General features: G+C 36.5%; 1 protein-coding gene across 1 annotated transcript; it reads left to right on the top strand.

Annotated features, from left to right (window-relative positions):
- The first annotated feature begins 649 nt into the window (after positions 1 to 649).
- LOC137817839 (UDP-glycosyltransferase 89B2) lies at positions 650 to 2,502 on the top strand. The gene has a single exon (XM_068621067.2). The coding sequence runs from the start codon at positions 954 to 956 to the stop codon at positions 2,352 to 2,354; it is 1,401 nt and encodes a 466-aa protein (XP_068477168.1). The 5' UTR covers positions 650 to 953; the 3' UTR covers positions 2,355 to 2,502.
- The last annotated feature ends 22,986 nt before the right edge of the window (positions 2,503 to 25,488 follow it).

Below are 25,488 nucleotides of genomic sequence, written 5' to 3' on the forward strand. Positions count from 1 at the left end.
TAAACTAGTTACTAATTGATACATTTTTAATTATAAGTTTTAAGTTGATAAATTAATTTATTAGCTAAAAAATATTGGGTAAATCTAATTGATAGTCTAATTCGTAAATGAAAACGATACAAAAGTATATCATTATATAAATTTTATTATAAATAAATTTTTTGTTTTTTATATCAAATTATATAATTATAATATTTAGATTTTTTTAAAAAAAATCATTTTTTATTAAAATTTTAATGTTTCTATTTACTTTTTTAGGGTGTATATTCTTTAAATATTTAAATTTAAAATGTAATAAATAAAAATAATATAACAGTTAATTGATTCTATAAAATTAAAAATATTTAAATAAAAGTAATTGAAGATAATACAAAAATTTAATAAAATATAAAAACAACAAAAAATAAACTGCAAATTATGATTTAGTTACAAGCTACAAACACAGTATAGCTTCCAAGAGTTCATTCTCCTAAAGAAATGTCGGCTGGGTTTAGTGGACTTTTTTGTTTATTCTAAAAAATCTAATGATATGTCTTATGTTTTTGTTTTCTTATAGTTTATATTCAATTTTTATAATGGCTTCTTAATTTTTATTAAATTTATTATTAATTTTTGTAAAGAGAAGAAAAGGCAAGGCGGCAATACATGGTAATGGAGTGGTTGGCGTTCTACTATAAAACTTTAAAAATCAAATAATATTTTTTTCTATAACAATAATATCTCTTTGTCCTATACAATAATAATAAATTTACATAGCCTCTTGATTAGTTATGACAAAAAGTCAACAACGGCTAACCAGAAAGAAAAGAGAGAAAACACTCCAATGTCTTCCACCCAAGATGAAGCATCCTTCATAAACGGGCATATGCCTTTTTCCACTTTCCTTCATTCTATTTCAACCATTCATCATCGTCATCACTCACACTCACACTCACACACGCCAAAGTCCAAACATGTCTACTGCAAGAAGTCACGTGCTGGCATACCCCTTCCCTACTTCCGGACACCTGATCCCCCTCTTGGACTTTTCCAAGGCCCTTGTCTCTCGCGGCGTTCAAGTCACAATTCTCGTCACCCCAAAAAACCATCCCTTGGTACCGACCAACTTTTCTCCTCTTCTCCAAACCCTGCTCCTTCCCCAAATTCAGTTTTCAAACCCCAACTTAAATAGGCTCGTCAACACGATCACCTTCATGCGCCACCACCACCACCCCTTAATCGTCGACTGGGCCCAGGCGCAGCCCATTCCCCCTTCAGCCGTGATCTCCGATTTCTTTCTCGGTTGGACCCTCCTCCTTGCACGTGACCTCAACGTGCCGCGCCTCGTTTTCTCCCCCTCCGGCGCCGCTGCGTTTTCCCTCTCCCAATCCCTATGGCGCGACGCCCCCTTAAACGACAACCCCCAAGACCCAAATTCCGCCGTTTCGTTCCCCTACCTTCCCAACTCCCCGGTTTATCCTTGGTGGCAGATCACGCACCTGTTCACCGGGAGCCAGAGAGGAGGACCCGAATGGGAGTTTTACCGAGAGAACACGCTCTTCAACATCGACTCCTGGGGTGTCGTTTTAAACACGTTCACCGAGTTGGAACAAGTTCACATAGAGCACGTGAAGAAAGACCTCGGACACAAAAGAGTCTGGGTGGTGGGCCCGGTCTTACCGATTCAAAGCGGTTCGGCCATACCGGAAGAGCATGGTGGGAACAGCGCCGTTTCGCGAAACGACATCGTTGAGTGGCTGGACTCGTGCGGGGAATGCTCGGTTGTCTACGTGTGTTTCGGGAGCCGTACGATTCTCACGAGTTCGCAGATGGAGGTGTTGACGCGTGCTTTGGAACTCAGTGGGGTCAACTTTGTTTTGTCGGTTGGGGTTCCGGACGCGCGAGCGGTGGCGCAGGAGCAGGGTAAGGTGCCGTGTGGGTTCATGGATCGGGTGGGAGTGAAGGGGAGGGGTTTTTTGATAGAGGGGTGGGCACCGCAGTTGGTTATACTGAGCCACCGCGCGGTGGGGGTGTTTTTAACTCACTGTGGATGGAACTCGGTTTTGGAAGGGTTGGTTTCGGGGGTGGTGATGGTGACGTGGCCGATGGGTGCGGATCAATATACAAACGCGAGGCTCTTGGTGGATGAGTTGGGTATGGGGATTCGTGGTGCTGAAGGTGAGAAGCTTCCAGAGGCTAGGGAGTTGGGGGAGAGAATTGAGAAGGCTTTGGGGAGAACGAAGGAACGGGTGAGGGCTGAAGAGTTGAGGGACGCGGCGCTGCGGGCAGTTGGGAATGGTGGAAGCTCGGAGAGGGAGTTGGATGAGATGGTGAAGCTGCTGAACGAAGTTCCCTTTGAGAAAACCACCACTTGAAAAATTGTTTTTTTTACTTAAATATTTATTCAGATTATCGGCAGCATTTTAGTCTTAAAAAGTAATTACCTTTCTAATTGTTCAATCACATGGCTAGTTTCCTTCCAAAGTTTGTTTGCTAATAACAAGTAGCACTTTCTTTTTATGAGATTGAAAAGGCTCAATCCAATGTATAGGTGTTCTAATCGATGGGAATCCTACTTATTAAGTATTAATGGTTTTGAGGTCTTACGTCACGTCTAAGTTTCATTTAACCTATCATGTTGTCGTATGTTATCGTAGAATGACATGACATGACGCTTTAGAGTCCGTTATGATGTTTTAAGAGTTTTCAAACTCTTTGTTTAAAAAAATGTTTGATTGAACGACCGCTTATTTAGTTGCTCCAGTGTATTAGGTGTCAAAAAAAAAAATATTTAAATATTGTTGTGGGGTTCATAAATATTTTTTGAAAAGGTTTAATCTTTCATTTAATTTTCAATTTTTTCTTGTTTTGATCTCGTGGTTCTTCAGTGTATCATTCTCTCTTTCACTTTCTTCTTCTATTGGTTTCTGTTTCGTGGTTTCATGTTCTTCTTTAGTTCTTCAGTGCCTTAGTCTTCCTCAAGTTTCACTGTCGTCGTCGTGGGTCGGTGTTTGCAAGGTGGAGCTCTCCATCTCTTTTCACGGTGGTTAGGTGATAAAGGTAATACATTTTTTATTCAATGGATTATGAAGTGAAACATTGTTGTTGTGTGATTTTGATGATGTTGTGTGATTTTGATGTTGTTCTAGACCGTTAACTAGGATTGTCATGTTACAACAGTTGTTAGAGTGACAATAGTATGGTTTGATGATTCAGTTTTAGTTTTGAGTTTCCTGTTGAAGGAAGTTTGAAGCTTTTCTTCCATGAATGATGAACTGTTGGTATTGTTGATATTACTAGACACACTGATATAAAATTGATATATGTTTTTCACAGTGATGAAGGTAGAGCATATAAATTGTATGCTCTAATCGTTGAACAAACGAGTTTGGTAATTGTTGGTAATATTTGGTAATTGTTAAGACAAATGAGTTTTCCAATTGTTTCCCAAGACATTTTAGGATTTCATTTTGTCTAAGATTGCTTTGCTAACTTTTGATTTGGACCGATGGGGTTGTTAATAAGCTTACAATCCATTAAGCTTGTTTTTTTTGTAGGATATCCAAGGCATAAGTTCTCAATGTTTTCGTTGGATTGAGCCACTTGTATTGCGATGAAGTATTTTAGATAGCAACCACCTTCTTCCTAGGTGGAAAAGTAACCACAAAATTAAGTCAACTAAGACAGTGGCAGTATGTTAAGAAAACTTTTTCAACAAATGTCACGTGACTGTTCCGATTGGTTGGGGTGGGGCATGAGGTAGGGAGAAAGTGGGTCAAATAAGGTTTTTAGAAGCCATGAGTGTAGGGCAGTGTCAAGTAAGCACAAAATTCACTCAATTTAGGGACTGATAGTATGTGGTTAGCCTAGTGGAATATGTGGTTGGGGTGGGCATGATGTGGGCAAAATGTGCGTTAGATCAGGTTTTTAGAGTCCATCAGCTTATTGAGTGTGTTTCTATCAGTTGGGAGACCATGAACATTTTCCATCTGCTCAATTTCCTGCATGTATTGCATCTTGAGCTTTGAGGCTGTTGTTAGTAGAGGATAATTTTTGAAACACTCTACAGGCAAGGCCAATGGCCAATGTAAAAATATAATTCCAAAAGCCAAAATTAAAACAACTTTGTACAACTAGATTAATTGAAAATAGAACACAATAGGGTAACATCATCATAAAAACTACACGCAAATTACCTATTACCCCAACTTTGTGTTCTGCACAGATATGTATTAGGTCTTTCATGTTGTTGACAACCTTTGAAATCTGTCAAGCATTGTAGCAAGTAATATAAGGGTTGAGAAAATACATAGCATAACAAATCAGAGGTTTTCTCTATAGTACTCAACACTATACATTAATTTTTGAGCTAGAATTTAATAGCATACCTGCAAACATCTCACATATCTTTTAGAAAAACCCAAGTCATTAAATGATTGCAACTCCAAAATCTTTGCAAGCTGGCGCTCTGCTGTCAATACCCTGATGCAAAATAAACATTACATTAAAGCTTTGAAGCTTGAGTCCAGTGTCATTGTAATTGTTTGTTACCTAGATCTGGCATAGACTGTTTTAACCAACATATACTTTTTAACAAAGCATTGTTATAAAATGCTCAAAAAGAGAGTGGTGGTTGACAAAAGGGAATGAGAATCTAAATTTGTAATCTATATTTAAAAAATACCATGAGATGCTCTTAATTTTGAATAAGCTCATTGTAAAAATATGAACGTGTGACTTTGCATCTCTGTATGTATAAAAAATGCTATTTCTATGACGTAGGGCACCATAATGCAACCAAACATGCCCACAGGGTAAAATCTTATACTACAATAAGATCTTTTTGTTTCCAATTTTACAATTAATGATTTCCAACAATACTTTTTTCCTTTGATTTTACCCCTGGTTATATACAGTTGGATAACCCTTCAATAAACCCAATAAATATAAAGAAACATAGTTTGCACCATATCCTTTCTATAGAGCTGTTTTTATCCATCTATATACCGAAATCACAGTATGCACCATGAGTGTAGGACAGTGTCCAGTGATCACAAATTGACTCAACTTAGAGGATTGTTGTATGTGGTGACCCTAGTAGGAATATGTGGTGACCACATTAGACTTCCTGCAAGTCCCTGTGCAAACTTATTCTGGAAATGTGAAGTGTGTGTTGGTGTTGGTTGGGGTGGGCATGATGTGGGCAAAAAATGCGTTAGATAAGGTTTTTAGAGTCCATGAGTGTAGGGCAGTGTCCAGTAATCACAAATTCAGTCAACTTAGAGGATTGTTGTATGTGATGACGAATATGTAGTGACCACATTATACCTCATGCACAGTCCCTGTGCAAACTTATTATGGAAATGTGAAAAGCATGTTGGTGTTGGTTGGGGTGGGCATGATGTGGGCAGAAAATGTGTTATATCAGGTTTTGAGAGTCCATGAGTGTAGGGCAGTGTCCAGTGATCACATATTCACTCAACTTAGAGGATTGCAGTATGTGGTGACCCACATTAGATTTCCTGTACAAACCCAGTGCAAATTTATTTTGGAAATGTGAAGTGCGTGTTGGTTGGGGTGGGCATGATGTGGGTAGAAAGTGAGTTAGATCATATTTTTAGAGTCCATGAGTGTAGAACAGTGTCCAGTGATCACAAATTCACTCAACTTAGTGGATTGCAGTATGTGGTGACCCAAGTAGGAACATCTGGTGACCCACATTAGACTTCCTGTACAGACCTAGTGCAAACTTATTCTGGAAATGTGAAGTGCGTGTTGGTTGGGATGTGCATGATGTAGGCAAAAAGTGAGTTAGATCAGATTTTTAGAGTCCATGAGTGTAGGGCAATGTCCAGTGATCACAAATTCACTCAACTTAGTGGATTGCAGTATGTGGTGACCCAAGTAGGAACATCTGGTGACCCACACTACACTTCATATACAGACCCAGTGCAAACTTATTCTGGAAATTTGAAGTGCGTGTTGGTTGGGTGGGCATGATGTGGGCAGAAAGTGTGTTAGATCAGGTTTTTAGAGTCCATGAGTGTAGGGCAGTGTCCAGTGATCACATATTCACTCAACTTGAGGATTGTCGTATGTGGTGACCCAAGTAGGAACATCTGGTGTCCCACATTACACTTCTTGCATAGACCTAAGGAAACTTTTCTGGGAAATATGAAGTGAGTGTTCGTCTTTGTTGGGGAGGGGCATGAGGTGGGGACAAACTGAATTAAATAAGGTGTTCTTGCACACACACATTTCCAGAATACGTTCTCTCTTAATTTGTTTATTTTCTTTTGGATAAATTGGTTGATATATTTTCTTTTGGAAAGTTTTGAAATTGCTTATCCTGGTTCGATGGGGAAGTATGACGATGAAAAATTTGATCATGAAGGAAGCAAAATGAAGGTTTGATTTATTATATTACTAGGTTGATAGCTGATAGTTAATTATGAAATTGTGTAATTATATTCAATTTAAACATTTCCCTTGCACGTTTATTTTGAAGATTCGAGTTAGACACAAAGTGCAACCTGAACATATTGTTAACATCAATAGAAATTTAACGTCATTGCAACGACAAAGAATAGAGGCAACCCTTTTTAAGTGGATGCTCCACTTAGAACAAGAATTGGACATATCAAGTCCCCTTCTTCGCGAATTGATTAGTAGGTGGAGTGTTGATGATAATTGTTTTAGGATTAGACAACATTTAGTACCTTTTAATTGTTGTCCCATGTGATGCAACAAACCTTCTAATTACACTTAATATTACTTTCCATCATTTCTAATTATGATGACAAGTTTTCCACAAATGGTTTTATTCGTATTGAAACCTAAAGGATCTATTAGCAGGTGCCACATACTGTGGAAGGTTAATTTAACGGTTGTCCATGGTTAAGTATGACTTCGTTCTTAGTTCGTTGGACTTAGTAAAAAAAGTTATAAATATTTACATTTGTCCATTTTGCTACACTAAAATAATTTTAAAGTTATATTAAGTTAAAGTTCAAAATTTGGCAACTTTTTTACCGTTTGCACCTTTTCAGCACTGAACCGTTTTCGCTTAATCCAAATTATTTCGTGCAAGTTAAATTGGACCCCTTTAACACTGGATCGTTTTCGCTTAATCCAAATTATTTCGTGCAAGCTAAATTCGACCCCTTCAGCACTGAACCATTTTCGCTTAATCCAAATTATTTCGTGCAAGCTAAATTCGACCCCTTCAGCACTGGACCGTTTTCGCTTAATCCAAATTATTTCGTGCAAGCTAAATTCGACCCCTTCAGCACTGAACCATTTTCGCTTAATCCAAATTATTTCGTGCAAGCTAAATTCGACCCCTTAAGCACTGAATCGTTTTCGCTTAATCCAAATTATTTCGTGCAAGCTAAATTCGACCCCTTCAGCACTGGACCATTTTCGCTTAATCCAAATTATTTCGTGCAAGCTAAATTGGACCCCTTCAACAATGGACTGTTTTCGCTTAATCCAAATTATTTCGTGCAAGCTAAATTGGACCCCTTTAGCACTGGACCATTTTCGCTTAATCCAAATTATTTCGTGCAAGCTAAATTGGACCCCTTCAACAATGGACCGTTTTCGCTTAATCCAAATTATTTCGTGCAAGCTAAATTGGACCCCTTTAGCACTGGACCATTTTCGCTTAATCTAAATTATTTCGTGCAAGCTAAATTGGACCTCTTCAGCACTGGACCGTTTTTGCTTAATCCAAATTATTTCGTGCAAGCTAAATTCGACCCCTTCAGTACTGGATCATTTTCGCTTTCGTGCAAGCTAAATTGGACCCCTTCAACACTGGATCATTTTCGCTTAATCCAAATTATTTCGTGCAAGCTAAATTCGACCCTTCAGCACTGCACCATTTTCGCTTAATCCAAATTATTTCGTGCAAGCTAAATTCGACCCCTTCAGCACTGCACCGTTTTCGCTCAAACCAATTTTTTTTGTGCAACCTAAACTAGACCCCTTTGCAGCACTGCACCGTTTTCGCTCAATCCATTTTTTGTAGTAGAACCTAAAGTGGACCCCTTCAGCAATTTAACATTTTGGCCCAATCCAATTTTTTAGTACAAGCTAAAGTGCAACCATTGAGGAGTCGATGAATTTCATTTGAATCCAATATATGTAATGCAACCTAAACTGCACCCCTTCAACACTCCATGAATGTCTTTGAAGCCATTAATTTTAGTGTGACCAAAAACGCACCCTTTGACCACTACACATATTTATCTTCAAGGATATTATTTAGTGCATGCCAAAAAGCATTAGTGCTTAAATAGAAGTAATGTTTTCCTTTGGGTAGACTCAAATTACGTGTGTCAAGGGAAAAGGCATCACTGCTAAGACTACTCACATAATTCATCGATTTAGAATAAATTTACCGCATTTTGGGGATAACCATGTACACTGTAATCTTACAAAATATTTTGAATACAGTCAAAAAAATTTCATACAAACATATACAACCAGTCATTGCATGTGGGTGGCTGAACATCTACCACAATTATTCAAGATTACATAACAAAATTGTACATGTGTCATTCATAAACTCCATCCTTAATACATTGTCACATCTGTTAAAATTTATTGAGTGCGTTGTTTTTTACCTGCAATGGAATAACAAACATGACTTTAAAACATCTTCATGTATAACAAATTTACTGAATAACATATTGGAATAAGTTATAGTACAAATAACCGAATAACACATTGTCCTTCTTAGTTTGTATGAACTTAGTTTCTGTGTGATGAGACGACCATACATTCAAATTTAAAAATTACGTTCACTTCAACCACATAAATGGAACACAATTAAAATTCAAAAACACTTAAGAAAGTCCAACCAATTTACAGTTAGTAAAATTAGAACGCAGTTGCTAAATACATGTCTTAAATTCTCTAACCACATTACACCCAATGAAATAAACATTCACCATTCCTAACAACTACTTCATAATAAACATACTTAAGTACTAAACACATCATGTACGATCCCTTTCAATTATGACTAACAAAATCATTTTTTCCCCTTCCATACCTAGTCTATGGTGATTTCATCACAACCGACTTCACACGTTTCCTACCTCTATGCTTCACTCGGGTGAATATGTTACTTTTTTCTTCTCCTTCATCTTGGTCTTCGGGTACGTCTTGCTCTTGGGATACATCTTGTTGTTCGGGTACATCTTGGTCTTTGGGTCCGCTTTGCTCATCGGGTACGCCTTGCTCTTCGGGTACGCCTTGCTCTTCGGGTACACCTTGCTCATCGGGTACATCTTTATCATCAACGTAAGACGTCTGCATATGTTCGTCATCATCTGCAGAAGGACTATCACTCACATAAGATTTTGCATGTACACTTAAAAATTCTTGTAACTCTTTCAACTCCTTCTCCAAATTGCTTATGACAACCTGTTGTTCCTGCACTTGGCGAAGCATATCAACTACTTTCACCTTCATTTTACCATAGTCCTTTTTTTTTATATGTTGGTTGTAAATAAACTGACTTTGGTTCAACACAAGGAACATAAGAAGGACAAAAAACTTACACTATTCCCCACCTCACCCTAACTAATAACAGAACAAACCTAAGATTTTAACAAAAAGTTACCTTGCCTCTGTGATACAACTATAATGTGGGTCACCAGATATTCCCTCTACGGTCACCACATTCTGCAACTATCTAAGTTGAGTGAATTTTGTGGTTAGTTCGCACTTTCCTACTCTCATGGGTTCTAAAGAACCCATTTAACCCACTTTCTCCCCACCTCGTGGCCCACCCTTCACCAACACGAACACTCACTTCCCATATCTAGAAAAAAAAATCGACTGGGTTTGTGTAGGAAGTGTAAAGTGGGTCACCACATATTCCCTAAAGGGTCACCACATACTATCACTCTCTAATTTGACTAAATTTTGTGGTTACTTCACACGGTCCTACTCTCACAGCCTCTAAATAACTCATTTAACCCACTTTCTACCCACCTCGTGTCCCTCCCTAACCAACACGAACACAATTGACATTTCCAGAAAAAGTTCCCTTGTTGGGTTTGTGTAGGAAGTGCCCCTCCCCAACCAACATCAACACTAATACTAACACAAACACTAACACTAACACAAACACTAACGCTCCTTTTTTACCTTTCTTATCCATGTCAACATTACAAAATTTCCTTTAAAATTTTCGTATCTCATCAACCTAACATTCTAAACAAACAATATGCATTATTTATACACCAAGACACATATTTCTAACAACAATATTTTCCACAAAAAATTAAGTCATACTCAAGAAAAATGGGTCACGATTTTTGGACAACTCTAAATGAGTTGCTCCACCGATCCTTTTTCTTTGTGTATCCTAACATGCTACTATGAAATAAAATACTACAATATTAGTCAAATACAGACCCACAAAGTAAACCCAACATGAAATACAAATATACATTTATCTTAACAGTGTGTGCAAAAAATTAGCTTTGGGTCACCATAGGACAAATAACACAAATGACCCAAAAACAAAAATCACACAAGATCAATGTTACTCTAAACCCTAAACAAATGAAAAAATAAATGTATTACCTTTGAAAAGAGGATGTCCAAGAGGAAAATTCCACCTAACCACCGTGAAAACAGGATGTCGAAGACGAGACCTCCACACAAACACCGTGAAAGGAGAATGTCGAAGACGACACCGCCACCAAACCACCCTGAAAACAGATGCACCAGGACGACGACGAACGCTGTTGCAGATAAACGTTGCGGAGAAGTTGGAAGAAATGGCTTGTGGAGAACTTGGAAGAAATAGCTTGCGGAGAACTGGAAGAGGATGTGGAGGACAAGCATAAACCTAAATTCAACTCCAATTTCTCTTTCTTAAAACCTAATTTCACATTCTGAAACACCCAAATACTAAATGTTCAACTTTTACGTGGGCCCCACAACTCAAATAAAATAATATTTTTTGTGCCACGTTGGCAGTTGTGTGGTGAAGCAACTCATTTAGAGTTGTCCAAAAATTGGGACCCTTACAAAAATAAAAGAATATCTATATTTTGATACTCCTATTTGCATTGCTCAAGAATACAACAATATGATATAGTGGTTTTAATATTAAACAAATAGTGTGTGGGTCCCAATTGTCGAGGTATAAAAATTGAAAAAAATTGCATTTGAAGGGTGCGTTTCTAGAATGAAAAGCGTTTGAAAGGTAGGATTTAGAAGGAAGAACATTTTGTTTAAGGGTTGTGGACTGGGAAGGGAGACCGTTTGCGTTTGAGGGTTGTTGGTTGCAAACGAAGACGTGCGATTTTGTGTGCGCCGTTCAGCGAAAGCAACAACGGGATTTGGAAGGATTAGGGTTTTCAATTGCGACGGTTTTTGAAGGGAGAAGGAAGCATAGGAGAGGGGTGTTGCCATCTTGAGGAGTTTAGGGTTTATGTTTAGGAATGGGATTTCAATTGAGGTATGTATTTTGCTTCGTTTGGTACGGGGTTATTTTGTTAATTGTTTTGCTATTGCTTTGCTTTCCGTTTTTTAGCGTTGAGTGTAAGTTAATTTCGTTTGTTTTTTTGGTGTGTGGTTTTTGAGTTTTGAAGTTTGAATGCATTTGGATTTCATTGTTTTGTGCTCTGCGAATTTGTGACTGGTTTTGAAGTTTTTGTTTGTCCAGAAGGTTAGGGACAGAGTTACTGGTGATAGAATTCAATGTGAATGTTAATGTCCTGAATTATTGACACTGACATGGGGAAGTGGTGACCCCTTCCTTTTTATGTGGTGACCTATGAAGCAGTTTTTGCACTGTCATGTTGTCTTACCAGTGTTATGTTTGCATGTCCTGTTTTGGTCTTTTATTTTTTATTTTTTTGGTGAGATAGAGATGTTACTATGTTAGAGTATGAACCGGTCATAGGATTGTATGACACATGAATATTGAATTGGATTTAATTTGAACTTGAAATCATTATTGTTGCATTATGTATGTTTCTGCAAAGTATAAAATGACATGGAGTTGTGATAACGACCATCATTGTAGAAATCATCACATAATAACTTTCTCAAGAAAAATAGTTTTCCCACTTTGGGTCAATTAAATAGATGTTTGTATGTAGTTACGTTTAAGGTAACTGAATATTCTTCGAAAACACAATATTGTTACTTTTGACAAAAGTTATTTTTCTTGAAAATTTTCAAAAACAACCATGTTATAATTACTTTTGAAAACAAAAACAACTATGTTAATTTTAATTCAAATACAAATAAGTCATAAGAGGTGACATTTTTTATTATAGGTATATATAAAACTGATAGAAATTAAAGTGGAGCAATTACAAAAATGGAGAATCGAAAGTTGAATATGAAGTAGATATGTGAAGTTGTCCCAAGGTTTATTTTAATAGAAGGGGGAGGGTGGGGGTCCTTTTTCCATTGATAATATGCACCCACCAAAATTACATGTTTGTACACACCGTGTGTGTTGTAATGGTGGTGGATGGAAGCAAAGTTTGGTCATATTTTGTTGGTTTGGTGATGGTTTTTATACCACGATTTTATCTATTTCCAACTTGTAAGAATGAATCATTAATTTGCTGTTGAAATATTATATTAACTAACGAAGGAACATCCAAATTTATGGTAGGTAGTAGTTCATCAATCATCATTGTAGTTATGATTTTGCCCTACCAAATTTTGTCTGCACATAGTAATTTCTTAAGCTTGTTGACAAGGCGAAATTTAAACATTCCTATGAAGTTTTACCTCTTATTTTATAGAGCAGTGATATTGCAAGGTTTAGGGTGATTGAAGGTTAGACAATTGATAATTGTAAGGGTAGCTTCAAATGTGGTATGTGTAGGTAAGTGGTGACCCCTTTCTTTTTATGTGGTGACCTATGAAACACTTTTTGCACTATCATATTGTCTTACCAGTGTTATGTTTGTATGTGCTGTTTTGGTGTTGCGATGGGAGTGTAGTGAGCTGATTGAAGCTTAGAGAATTGATTATTGTAATGATAGCTTTAAATGTGGCATGTGTAGGTATTTATGCATTGTCTTGTAACCTTTCAACTTAATTCTTGGATTTGATTTTTTGGTTTTATGAGGGTTGAGATGGGCAAGGAGGATGGGCAAGAGGTGAGCTATGTGGGAATAGGTACCACGTTTTTGCATAGTTAAAATTCATATGCTTTTATTAATTTCTTGCATGTATTTTGCTGGGGCAATATTTATTTTGGTTTTGTTAGAATTGAATTATGGTGTTCATGGTTTTCAATTGATTAAGTAATTACTTGTTCAGGATATACTGTCAAGTAGCAAACGTTCAGATCAGGAGGTTGTTACGATTGGTCCTCATCTCGAGCCTCAACCTAAGGTTTGATTGAAATGATGATTTTTGTTTTAATGTAGACATGATGGTATATTTATTTTTTGATAATTTTATGCATTAAAGTGTATTTGTATTTGATTTGACATACAGGTGTTTAGGCATAATTGCAGGTCAAAGTGTTTGGGTGTTGTGAACAAGCACTTAAGAAAGCAACAAAGGATGAAGTTCGTACAATGACGGTGAAAGTTGTTGAACTAATCCGCAAATGTGAGGAGTAGGAGGTATTAATCACAAGTATGGAGAGAGGTTAAGAACATACTTGAGTTATTGTAAAAAGAAATTTTGTTCCTGATGATATTCGTTCAGAAGTAGTTGAAGTTGAACCTCTTTAAGTGGATTGCACATACTTCAAAATGCCAGAAAGTAGTCATGAAGATGTAGATGAAAAGAAAGACTTACATGGAGATGAAAACCAGCCAAATGAAGAAGTCAACATGTTTTCTAAAATGAACTGTGAACCCAGGAAACGTTTCAAGACTGTTGTTTTGAAAACACCTTAGACAACATATTTATGGAGGAAGAGAAAAAACCCAAAAACTTATGCTTAAGTAGTTGGTTAATTGATATGTTTTTAGGTTTTTTTGCTTTTAAGTTAGTGGATTATGGTTTATTAACATTGTTGAAACGATTGTAATTTATGTGGTATTGTACAATTTATGTTTTTATGAAATTGTCGTAACAAATATTTTTGTTGAGGATTTATTTATTCTGGAAACTCTGAATGTGTGACTGGATTTATTTTGTGATTCATTCAACATTGTTTATTGATTTTGTGAGCTTTGCAATTATATTTCTGATTCTTGTGTATTGTTCAAAAATTTTTGTTGAACTTTGTAGTGAATGTGGTCAATTCTATTTTGTGTAAAACTGAGTTCAGTGGATGTGATGGTAGTAATTGCAGTGCGTGGTGGTCAGGTTGTGAATACTTTATGCACAACTTCTCAATACTTAAGGAAATTGAATACTACAATAGTAGCTTGAAATCTGGTATGTGAATCTAAGTGGTGATTCCTTTGTTTTTAAGTAGGGACTTGTGAAGAACTTTATGCATTGTCATGTAACCCTCCAATAAAAAGTTTGCATGTGGTTTTTTTGGTGTTTTGAGGGTCCAAATGGGAGTCCATTGAGCTCATTCCAGGTTATGCAATTGATTAGTGCAAGAGTACCTTGAAATGTGGTATGTTAATTTAAACGGTGACCCCTTTGTTTCTAAGTGGGGACTTGTGAAAAACTTTATGCACTATGACGTAACCATCCAATTCAATGTTTGCTTGTGGTTGTTTTTTTTTTGGTCTTGTGAGGGTTGAGATTGTTAGAAAGTATGGCTTTAAACTAGAGGGGGGGGGGTGAATGGTTTAAAGAGGAATTTCAAAAAACTTTTAGGCCTTGAATGAACTTTCTTCCAGATTCAGTTGATAAAGAATTCAATATGCCAAAACCCAAAGCTAAAAGCACAACACCAGAAAAACAATCGGTTGTTTATACCAGTTTACAAAAATCAAAACTGAATTGAAAGAGTTAAGGGAGAGAGAAAATGCACATAGGGATTTATACTGGTTCACTCTAAACCCAGAGCTACATCCAGTCTTCTCAGAAACCACTGAGGAATTCCACTAAGCAATCAAACCTAAATCACTTACAACACAACCAAGAAAGTGACCTTGATCCCCTCAAGACACACACTTCTCTTGGCCAACACACCAACACTAAGAATGCTGATCTTGATCCCCTCAAGAGCACACAACACTTCTCAGCAAACATACAGAAGAAACTTGTTCAACAAATACAAGGATTACACTTGTTACAGAAGAAAATCTGAAATCAATACAAGCAGAAATCCTATCTCACACTCTTTGATCAATCTCAATCTCTAAGCAATCTCAACTCTTTGAAAAACTCAGAATCTTGTTGTTCTAAAAAAGATTGTTATTTCTCAAATCTGTTTTACTGAATTTATTCAAAGATGTTTGTTATCAAATCTTAACAAACTTATTCATTGCATTTAAAGATTGGTCAAAGCATTAAAGACTGGAGCGTAAACAGTTAGAATCATTTAAAGCTCAGTCAAAACAAAAACTATTTTTTTGTTATGGTACCAAAACAAACAATCAATTGTTTCCTCGAATCAATCGGTTGTTTTGGTTTTAACAGCTCAACCATTTGAAAAACAGTTTTCAATCTTTTCTAAAAACATCTAAGTATAAGACAATCGGTTGTTTCGACAAAACAATCGGTTGTTTTTCACTTAGTATGAAAAACACTTTTCTTTTTAAAAGATTGAGAATGCCTATGCTTTGGATTCAATCAAGAGTGGATTACAAAATAATCTACCCCAGATCCTAACTAAAACAGCAAGCACAACCAAGCTTTCAACATCCTTCAAAGGGTTTGGATTCTTCAAAGCTTGAACACCACTTGGTTCAACAGAAATGACAGTCCAATGAGCTCAATGGAGGTTAGACAATTCAATAGTGGAAGAATAACTTCAATTGTGGTATGTAAATCTAAGTGGGGATCCCTTTGATTTTATGTGGGGACTTGTGAAGAACTTTATGCACTGTCATGTAAGTCTCTAAGTTAATGTTTGCATCTCATTTTTTTTGGTGTTTTGAGGGTTGATATGAGAGTCCATTGAGCTCATTCGAGGTTAGGCAATTCAATAGTACAAGAGTAGCTTGAATTCTGCTAAGTGAATATAAGTGGTGATCCCTTTGTTTTTAAGTGGGGACCTATGATGAAGTTTATGCACTATCATGTAAGCCTCCAAATCAATGTTTGCATGTGGTTTTTTTGGTGTTGTGAGGGTTGAGATGGGAGTCTGGTGAACTCATTCGAGGTTAGGCAATTCAATAGTGCCAGAGTAGCTTGAATTCTACTATGTGAATCTCAATGGTGACCCCGTTGTTTTTAAGTGGGGACCTGAGAAGAAGTTTATGCACTGTCATGTAAGCCTCCAAACCAATGTTTGCATGTGGTTTTTTTGGTGTTGTGAGGGTTGAGACGGGAGTCTAGTGAGCTCATTGGAGGTTAGGCAATTCAATAGTGCAAGAGTAGCTTGAATTTTGCTCTGTGAATCTATGTGGTGACCCCTTTGTCTTTAAGTGGGGAATTGTGAAGAAGTTTATGTACTGTCATGTAAGCCTCCAAATCAATGTTTGCATGTGGTTTTTCGGTGTTGTGAGGGTTGAGATGGCAATCCAGTGAGCACAACGGAGGTTAGGAAATTCAATAGTGGAAGAGTAGCTTGAATTGTGGTATGTTCATCTAAGTGGTGACCCCTTTGGTTTTAAGTGTGAACCTGTGAAGAAGTTTATGCACGGTTATGTAAGCCTCCAAATCAATGTTTGCATGTGTTTGTTTTGGTGTTGTGAGGGTTGAGATGGGAGTTCAGTGAGCTCATTGGAGATTAGGAAATTCAATAGTGCAAGAGTAGCTTGAATTCTACTATGTGAATCTAAATGGTGACCCCTTTGTCTTTATATGGGGAATTGTGAAGAAGTTTATGCATTACATGTAAGCCTCCAAATCAATGTTTGCATGTGGTAATTTTGGTGTTGTGAGGGTTGAGATGGCAGTCCAGTGAGCTCAATGGAGGTTAGGCAATTCAATAGTGGAAGAGTAGCTTGAATTGTGGTATGTTCATCTAAGTGGTGACACCTTTGTTTTTAAGTGGGAACCTATGAAGAAGTTTATGCACTGTCATGTAAGCCTCCAAATCAATGTTTGCATGTGTTTTTTTTTGTGTTGTGAGGCAATTCAATAGTGGAAGAGTAGCTTCAATTGTGGTACGTGAATCTAAGTAGGGACCTGTGAAGAACTTTATGCACTGTCATGTAACCCTCGAAGTGAATGTTTGCATGTGCTTTTTTGATCTTGTGAGGCTTGAGATGGGAGTCCAGTGAGATCATTGGAGGTTAGGCAATTGAATATTGTAAGGGTAGCTTGAAATGTGGTGTGTGGAGGTAAGTGGTGACCTGTGATGAACTTTATGCACTATTATGTAATCCTTGAAGTGAATGTTTGCATGTCATTTTTTGGTCTTGTGAGGGTTGAGATGAGACTCTAGTTACCTCATTGGAGGTTTGAGAAATGAATATTCTTAGGGTAGCTTGAAATGTGGTAAGTGGAGGTAAGTGATGACCCCTTTGTTTTTAAATGGTGACCTATGAAGAACTTTATGCACTGTTCTGTAACCATCCAAGTGAATGTTTGCATGTTATTTTTAGGTGTTGAGATGGGAGTCCAGTGAGGTGATTGGGGGTTAGACAATTAATATTGTAATGGTAGTTTGAAATGTGGTGAGTGGAGGCAAGTGGTGAACCCTTTGTTTTTAAGTGGTGACTTATGAAGAACTTTATGCACTGTCCTGTAACCATCAAAGTGAATGTTTGTATGTTATTTTCAGGTGTTCTGAGGGTTGAGATGGGAGTTCATTGAGGTGATTGGAGGTTAAACAATTGAATATTGTAATGGTAGCTTGAAATGTATTGAGTGGAGGTAAGTGGTGACCCCTTTGTTTTTAAGTGGTGACCTATGAAGAAGTTATTTGCATGTCCTTTTTTTGTGTTGTGAGAGTTGAAATGAGAGTAAAGTGAGGTCATTGGAGATTAGGTAATTAAATTTTGTAAGACGAGCTTGAAATGTAGTGTGTGAAAGTAAAGGGTTCTTAAATGATTCTTGTTCATCTGAATAGTTACTGAAACAAAAGTAAAACTCACACATCCTTATTCTTAGATCTTTCCCAAGTCTTCCAGTCAGTGCCAACAATAATGTATTTTTTCTAGAGCTTGGAGGGTCTAAAAAAAGTATCAATTTTAAAGTAATTATTTAATTTATTTGACAACATTAAATATATTTTCTTTTTTCTCAAAATTACCTTTAACATTAAGAAAACACTTACAAACACTTAAAATCAATGCATTTCACAGTGCTTATTGAAGTAAAAGAATTATTTTAATTCATAACATTAATTGTCTTAAATTTGTTTCAAGATTCTCTTAACATTGATGAAAAGAAAGTTAAAATTAATGTATTTTACCCCGTTATCTATAAACGTTCATAAACTTTCAGGACTATTTTTAGATGTAAGTTAAAAAAACATAAATTTTACAACCAATTTTTAGTTTAGAGTGGATTTAAATTTTAGAAATTAGTGATTAGTCTCCTTCCTTTTATTAAAAGTATCACTAGTTTCTTAATATATCTTTTATTCTCTCTTTTCTATTGTAACATATTTTATTTTTGTATTTTTTTGGAAACAATTAAGAAAGTCATCTTTGATATTATTTTAAATTTTTAAATAGACAACTAAATAGAAATAACTTTTTTTCTTAAAAGATGCCAGATAAAACATTTTTCTTGCAGAAGTAAAAACCAAATCACTAAAAATTAATAATAAAAGAAATACATAAAATTAATTACTTGAGAAAAAGAAGGAAAATGTCGTGGTATTTCAATGGGTGAGAATACTCAAACCAAAACATAAAAGGTTAATCTCAAATCCATACAAAAAATCTCTCGGGTTTATTTTGCATTGGTCAGGGTGAAAAGCAATTTCATTATGCATGGAACTTGCTGCTAACGAATTCATAGCTGGGGACATTCATAACTGCAAGAGAAGCACATTGCAACAACATTATCAGTAACCAAACCTAATGCTTGAGCCATAGTGAGAGGCGAGGAAATAATCTTCTGAGAAAATTCAGAGATATCATTCAAAGTGATTGCCTCTAAGAACTGCTCCACTCTGAAAAAGGTCACAACACAAAATACTCATATCACAGATTATGCCCATGACTTAAGGGATACTTCTCACTTTAAAGTAGCGGGAGGAGGATTTAAATAAGAGGGAAAAAAAATGGAATTGATGACTGAATAAAAAATAGGCCTCTGATTGATTTTTTACCTTTCTTCATAAGTCAGTATCTACCTTCCTATATCCTCTGATGCAATAATCTGCAAAAGTAATGAGTATTAAGCAAATGACAACTACTTGAAATAAGACCAACACAATTCTCCTTCTATTTGTGACAAAATGTGTAGAGAAATTAATTCATGATAGATAATATAAAAGGAAGCAGTGATGCAAGAGAGTCACAATATTATATTCCAGAGTGGGAAGAGAGATCATACTCTGGACTCCAAATTCATTAGTATTGCAGACTTCGTGGATTCCTTGGCACGGTCAAGCTGTATCTGTGAAACTGCCATTGTGGGAAGCCTATATTTAATTTGGCAGATATCAGGATTAACAAAAGGAAGCCAAGAAGACAGATTAAACCTTGTCCTGGTGATGCAAGTGCTATTAATTCTTGGGCTGCTAGGTCCAAAGCTTTTTCCAAAAAATCAGAGCTCTATATTGACACATGAAAAATAACTCAAAATTCATACTACTTTCTCCACTTCGATAGGGCAGGTTATTAAGAAAGTCACCCACATTCATCACATTTTGTTACAACCATGGATTTCCCAAAAATAAACACTAAAACCTAAACAATGCATTCAAAACCAAAACGGCCACAACACCAATGCATTCAAAAAGCGACCACAAAAAACTAAAAAATAAAAATAAACCCTACATATCTTTTTGCCAAACGAAAACTGCAGGCACAACCTTTAAGCACTCACAACCTCTTCGCACTCCCAAGGAAACCTCTTCGGACTCCGCCGCACTCCACCTACAATCATCACTTTCTTAGGGTTCAACGTCTTCGCGATTTCGCCAAACGAAAACTCTGGGCTCAAGTAACCACCCACAACCTCTTTGCATTCTCAATGAAACCTCTTCGGACTCCGCCACACAGTCCGCGCCTTCTAAGGGTTCAACGTTTTCGCGCTCTCAAGTTTCTTCTCTTTTCCTGCTGCACCTCTCAATAGGGTTTTTTCAAAACAAAATCCTGTGCTATTTCATTTGACAAAAATACCCCTTACCACGTTAGCTTCATAGCTACCTTAGCAAGGTGTAACCTGGCGCAAAAAGAGAAGGGGGTGTTGAAAAATCATTTTCGTTTCATTAACTGCTTCTTTTACTACATACCCACAACAAGAATGGTGTTGGTGGAATGCTTCCATTTACTCCATTAATAGTTTCTTTCAATACACAGGTACAAGAAGGTGATTTTGAACGTTTGCATTCAATGTGAAGCTCATTCCCAAACGCTGCATTCAATGCATTTGGATACTTCTTCACCTAGACATTCAATACCTCCACACATTCATGGTTTGTCATACTTTTTTCCCATTTATTACAGTTTTGATATCTGAGTAATAGTTCATACTTGTTTTTTTTTTTGGTTTCAATATCATAGAATGTGGGACATTTTTCTTTTATTTTTTAAACAATGTAGTATATTAATACTTACATACAAAAATGTTTTAAACATTGTACACTATGACCGAAATGGAGATTTTATGTCTGACTTGTTACTTATTTTATTTTAGATTCAATAGCATACAAGGTGGGATAATATTCTTTTCTTTATTTTACAATGTAGTATATTCATACTTCCATCTAATAATGATTTTAATAATGCAGAATATTAACGAAATGGAGACTATCAGCTTTGATGACATTCCCTTGTTTGAAGAAATGGAGAATAACAAAGGAATTAATATTGATGATGATTTGGTTCCTACAATGGGCATGTGTTTTGATAGTGCTGATAGTGTTAAAAAAATTTTGTTGACAATATGCCATTTCAAAGGGTTTTAGCATCAAAACATGAAGTTCTAAGAAAGGACCGGACAAAGAGCTAAAGTACTTCATGTTGGTGTGTGCAAGAGCCGGAAAATATGTCTCGCCTATTTTGACCGAAGTTAATACCCAACCAACTCAAACAATTGAATGTCCAGCTCGAATAACTGTTGGGATAAAAAATGGAAAGTGGTATATTATATCTGTGCACCAAGAACATTCACATGACCTCAGCCCAACAAAGTCACGGTTGTTTTGGGGTAATAGAATAATTAGTTTACACACAAAGAGGGCGCTTGATATGAATGACGATGTTGGGGTACAAATTAATAAGAGTTTTCAATCATTTGTTTTAGCAGCTGGTGGTTATGATAATCTAGAATTTGTTGAACGAGATGTGTGAAACTATGTCAGGAAACAAAGGAGGGTTTTGTGAAAGGAAGGAGATGGGATATCACTGTTAACTCATTTCTCTCGTATGAGGGAGCTTAATCAACACTTTTTCTTCGACATTGATTTCAACATTGATAACCGCTTTCGTCATATTTTTTGGGCAGATGCACGTAGTCGTGCTGCAACATGGGAAAGCTTTGGGGATGTTCTATGTTTTGATACTACGTATTTGCTAATAAATATGACATGCCATTTGCACCATTTGTTGGTGTTAATCATCATGACCAACCTTTTTTTATGGGTATATCAATTCAATGACCTCACTCCAACAATTTGTACATCAATGTGACAATGCACTACAAAAAAAAAGCACAATTAGAATGTGAATCAGACTTTGCTTTGTTGAACACCATTATTCCTTGCACATCCCAGTCTAGCATCGAAAGACAATTCCAAATGGAGTACACACATGCAAAATTCAGTGAAGTGCAAGAAGAATTTAGATTGAAAATGAATTGTGTTGCTCATAATGTGTTTGTTGAGGGACAAAGTTGTCGGTTCAATGTTGTTGAAGATTCCTTCTGTAATGAAAAAACTAAACACATGAACTTTGACGTATGTTTTAACCGGGATAACCTTCATATTTCCTGCGCATGCTTGTTATTTGAGTTTAGGGGAATATTGTGTCGACACTGCTTGGTTGTTCTAGCACAAGAAAAAGTGGCACAAGTACCAATGAAATATGTGTTGACCAGATGGAGTAAAAATCTTCGCCGAAAACACACATACATAAGAGCTTCATATGGGATGAAGGACAATGATCCACAAATTGATAGATATGACAGGTTGTGTGATAAGTGTCTAATTTCAGTAATATTTCATATTAAAATATAGACACTTATGAGGATTTATTGCTAATTTACATATAAAATAATCCCTAATTTATGAATTTATATCTTTTTACATTTTTTATGATCTTTATTTGAATAAGAGTATTTTATTCCCAAATTTGGTGTTAATTGCAGATTTTTAGGCACGATTGAAGATTTAGAGTAAAGGAGAATAATTTGAGCTAAAAAGAGGAAGCTGGAAGGTCCTAGAATGGAAAAACATGCAAAGAAAGATTGGGCCTTTTTTATGTTTTATCACTTAGCCCATTAACGCGACACAGCAAGCCACCTAACCCTAGAAAAGTAGAATAAATAGGGGGCTAGAGGTTCAACCCTAGTGTGCCAGATTGAGAGGAAAACACCATAGAGAGAATTGTAACCCAATTGGGAGAATGAAAGGTGCTAGAAGTATGCGTGACTAATTCTACCCTTTTGGATTGGGAGTAATCTGCTCAAACTCTTATGTATTGAGGTGATATCTTATATATTAATATTCAGTTCTTGATTGATTATTGGTATTGTTGTTTTACTTTTAACTATCCGTAACAAATTGAGAATCTTAAATCTGACCGAGAGGTATTTTTAGGGTTTAGATCTAAACATCAATACTTAACATATTTGAATGTTAGAGATAGACTTGAAATGTTAATTATTACTTGTGAGATAGACTTGTGGGATCGATATCCGTCCTTAAGGACAATTATTACTTCTGACAAACGCGGTGCACTTACCGTAAAATGTCATCATTGTGCAAGAAATTTTATGATATAATTGAACTTGCAAGTGCCTCAACAAGTGCAACAGAACAATTACATAAGCGTCTTGATGATTTTGTGGCCAAACACAATGATAATCACCAAACTTTCAATGGTTTTTAATGATGGACAATGATAATAAAAGTCTAACATTATCCTTTATAATACAAAAGTTACAATGGTTTTTTTGGACTTCAATAAATGGAAGCTCTTCCATGTAGAAAAGGTTAAGAAAGAACAAGTTAAAAGACGACAATTGCTTTTATAAATGGAATGCATGAAACTTTTTGTCAGAAGGGGAGGATGATGTAGGTGGAACTGGAAGAGGAATAGGGTTTAGAGAGAGGGGTGGGCTTGGCCGAGGCAGGGGCAGAGGCCGAGGCACAAGAAGAGGAACAAAGGGATGGATATGGATGAAAGGCTTGGTTGAATCATGGATGCAGATGCTTAAGATGATATAGGGCCATATGTTGGAGATGATGCAGATGGTGAGTATATCTAATGTCTAAATCTTGTTGTGTTGAGGATTTTGTTTTCCTGAGTCTGGCATTAATTTCCTTGTCCTGAGATTGATTTATAATCCTTCTATCTCTGTTATCCACATCTGACTGCAGATTCTTCATTAAAATTACAAGCATATAATTGTGTGCTAACAATTTTCTTCGCATAAGAGATTGATTATAACTGAAAAGTTAGGACTTTGGAGCTTGCTCGATGAATTATTTTGAAAATTCCCTGGATTATTCTTTTGCAGTGCTCTAAAAGTTCATCTAGTTTTGATTTTATTTGTTATTTCAGCGGGCTTCATATATAAAATGGTATGTTTGTAACTTCTATTTTTGTTATTCGTGTGGCTGAGTTTCTATGGTGTGGTTGCTGCAGTCACCTCTTCGGAAGAAATAAACAATTTACTAACTTAAAGAAATTATGTACAGCAGAAGAAAGTATTAACTAAATGATGGACAATGAGATATTTAGTGGTTGGTTAGGGTTACTGCTTAGCTAGTTATATCTTCAATTTAAAGTAGTTTTCTTATGTTGAAACGAACTACAATGGAACTCGGAAGGTTAAAAATGTTATATTCTAAAGTTTTAGGATTTAATTAGTTAGGATTTTATCATTTATTTAATTAGTTAGGATTTTATCATTTATCTTTATCATTTGTAATCTCTTTAGTACTTTATAAATAGAGTATTGAACTATTATTTGAGATATGAATAATATATGTAGTTTGTTTCCTTTTCTCAATTCTCTATCATTGTTCTTGTTCTTGGTATAATCGGAAGCCACCTAAAGGTTCCCTTTGTCCAAAGCCTAAACGTTCTTCGAAATCTCTTACGAGATGACCTAAACACTTCTACACACAATCGTTCATATCAATTGGTATCAGCTAGGACCTTCCAGTACTTCAATGGCAGATTCAACACGCTCCGCTCAAGCTACTAAAGAGATGGAAGATCGAATTTGCCAAAGGATGGATAATAGGTTTATGGAACTCGCGACTACGTTGAAGGAAACCTTGACTCTTTCTATGAAAGACACCATTCAGGATTTACTTACTCAATCTCGAGGTGAACGCTCCCCTGGACCCTCACATGACACGCGCGGACCTCGCACGGGGTCTTCTTATGTTTGTGGCACGCGGTTGACACGCATCGACTTTCCCCGATTCAATGGCGAAAATGTTAACCAGTGGATTTACCAATGCGAAAATTAATTTCTCATTGACAAGACTCCAGAGGAATTCAAGGTACAGTTGGCACTTGTGCATCTAGAAGGCAAGGCCTTGCAATGGCATATCGCACTTATGAACTCTGATTTAGATATGGATGCACCTTCATGGCCAGGATTCACCAAAAGTCTAAAAGATCGGTTTGGTGCAATTGGCGATGATCCCATGGTTGCGTTGATGTGTCTACGACAAAAGACTTTCGTTGATGCCTATCACGAAGAGTTCGATTCAATCATTACAAGGTTGAAGTTAGCTAATGATCATATTCTCAACTGCTTCCTTGGTGGCTTAAAGCAAGACATCCAAATGATGGTACACATGTTCCAGCCTACGTCTCTACAACATGCGTTTACTTTGGCCAGGACGTATGAAGTAGCCCATTCAAGCAATTCGTTGGCCAACCTAGATAGGGGAGTCTTGGGTCCAACACCAGTGCCTATGTCATCGTTTGCTCCAATCAATGCGGCCCCCACACCCAACCCAAAATGCCACTTAACGTTGGAGTTCATAGCAGAACGCAAAGCCAAAGGCCTTTGTTATTTTTGTGATGAACCCTACTCAATGGAGCACAGTAGGGTACACAAGCAATTACAACTTCACGTCATGGAGATGGAGGAAGAAGATGACCCCCTTGATCG

This window comes from Phaseolus vulgaris, chromosome 11 (assembly GCF_051622355.1).
Source record: "Phaseolus vulgaris cultivar YP4 chromosome 11, ASM5162235v1, whole genome shotgun sequence".
Lineage (NCBI taxonomy): Eukaryota > Viridiplantae > Streptophyta > Magnoliopsida > Fabales > Fabaceae > Phaseolus > Phaseolus vulgaris.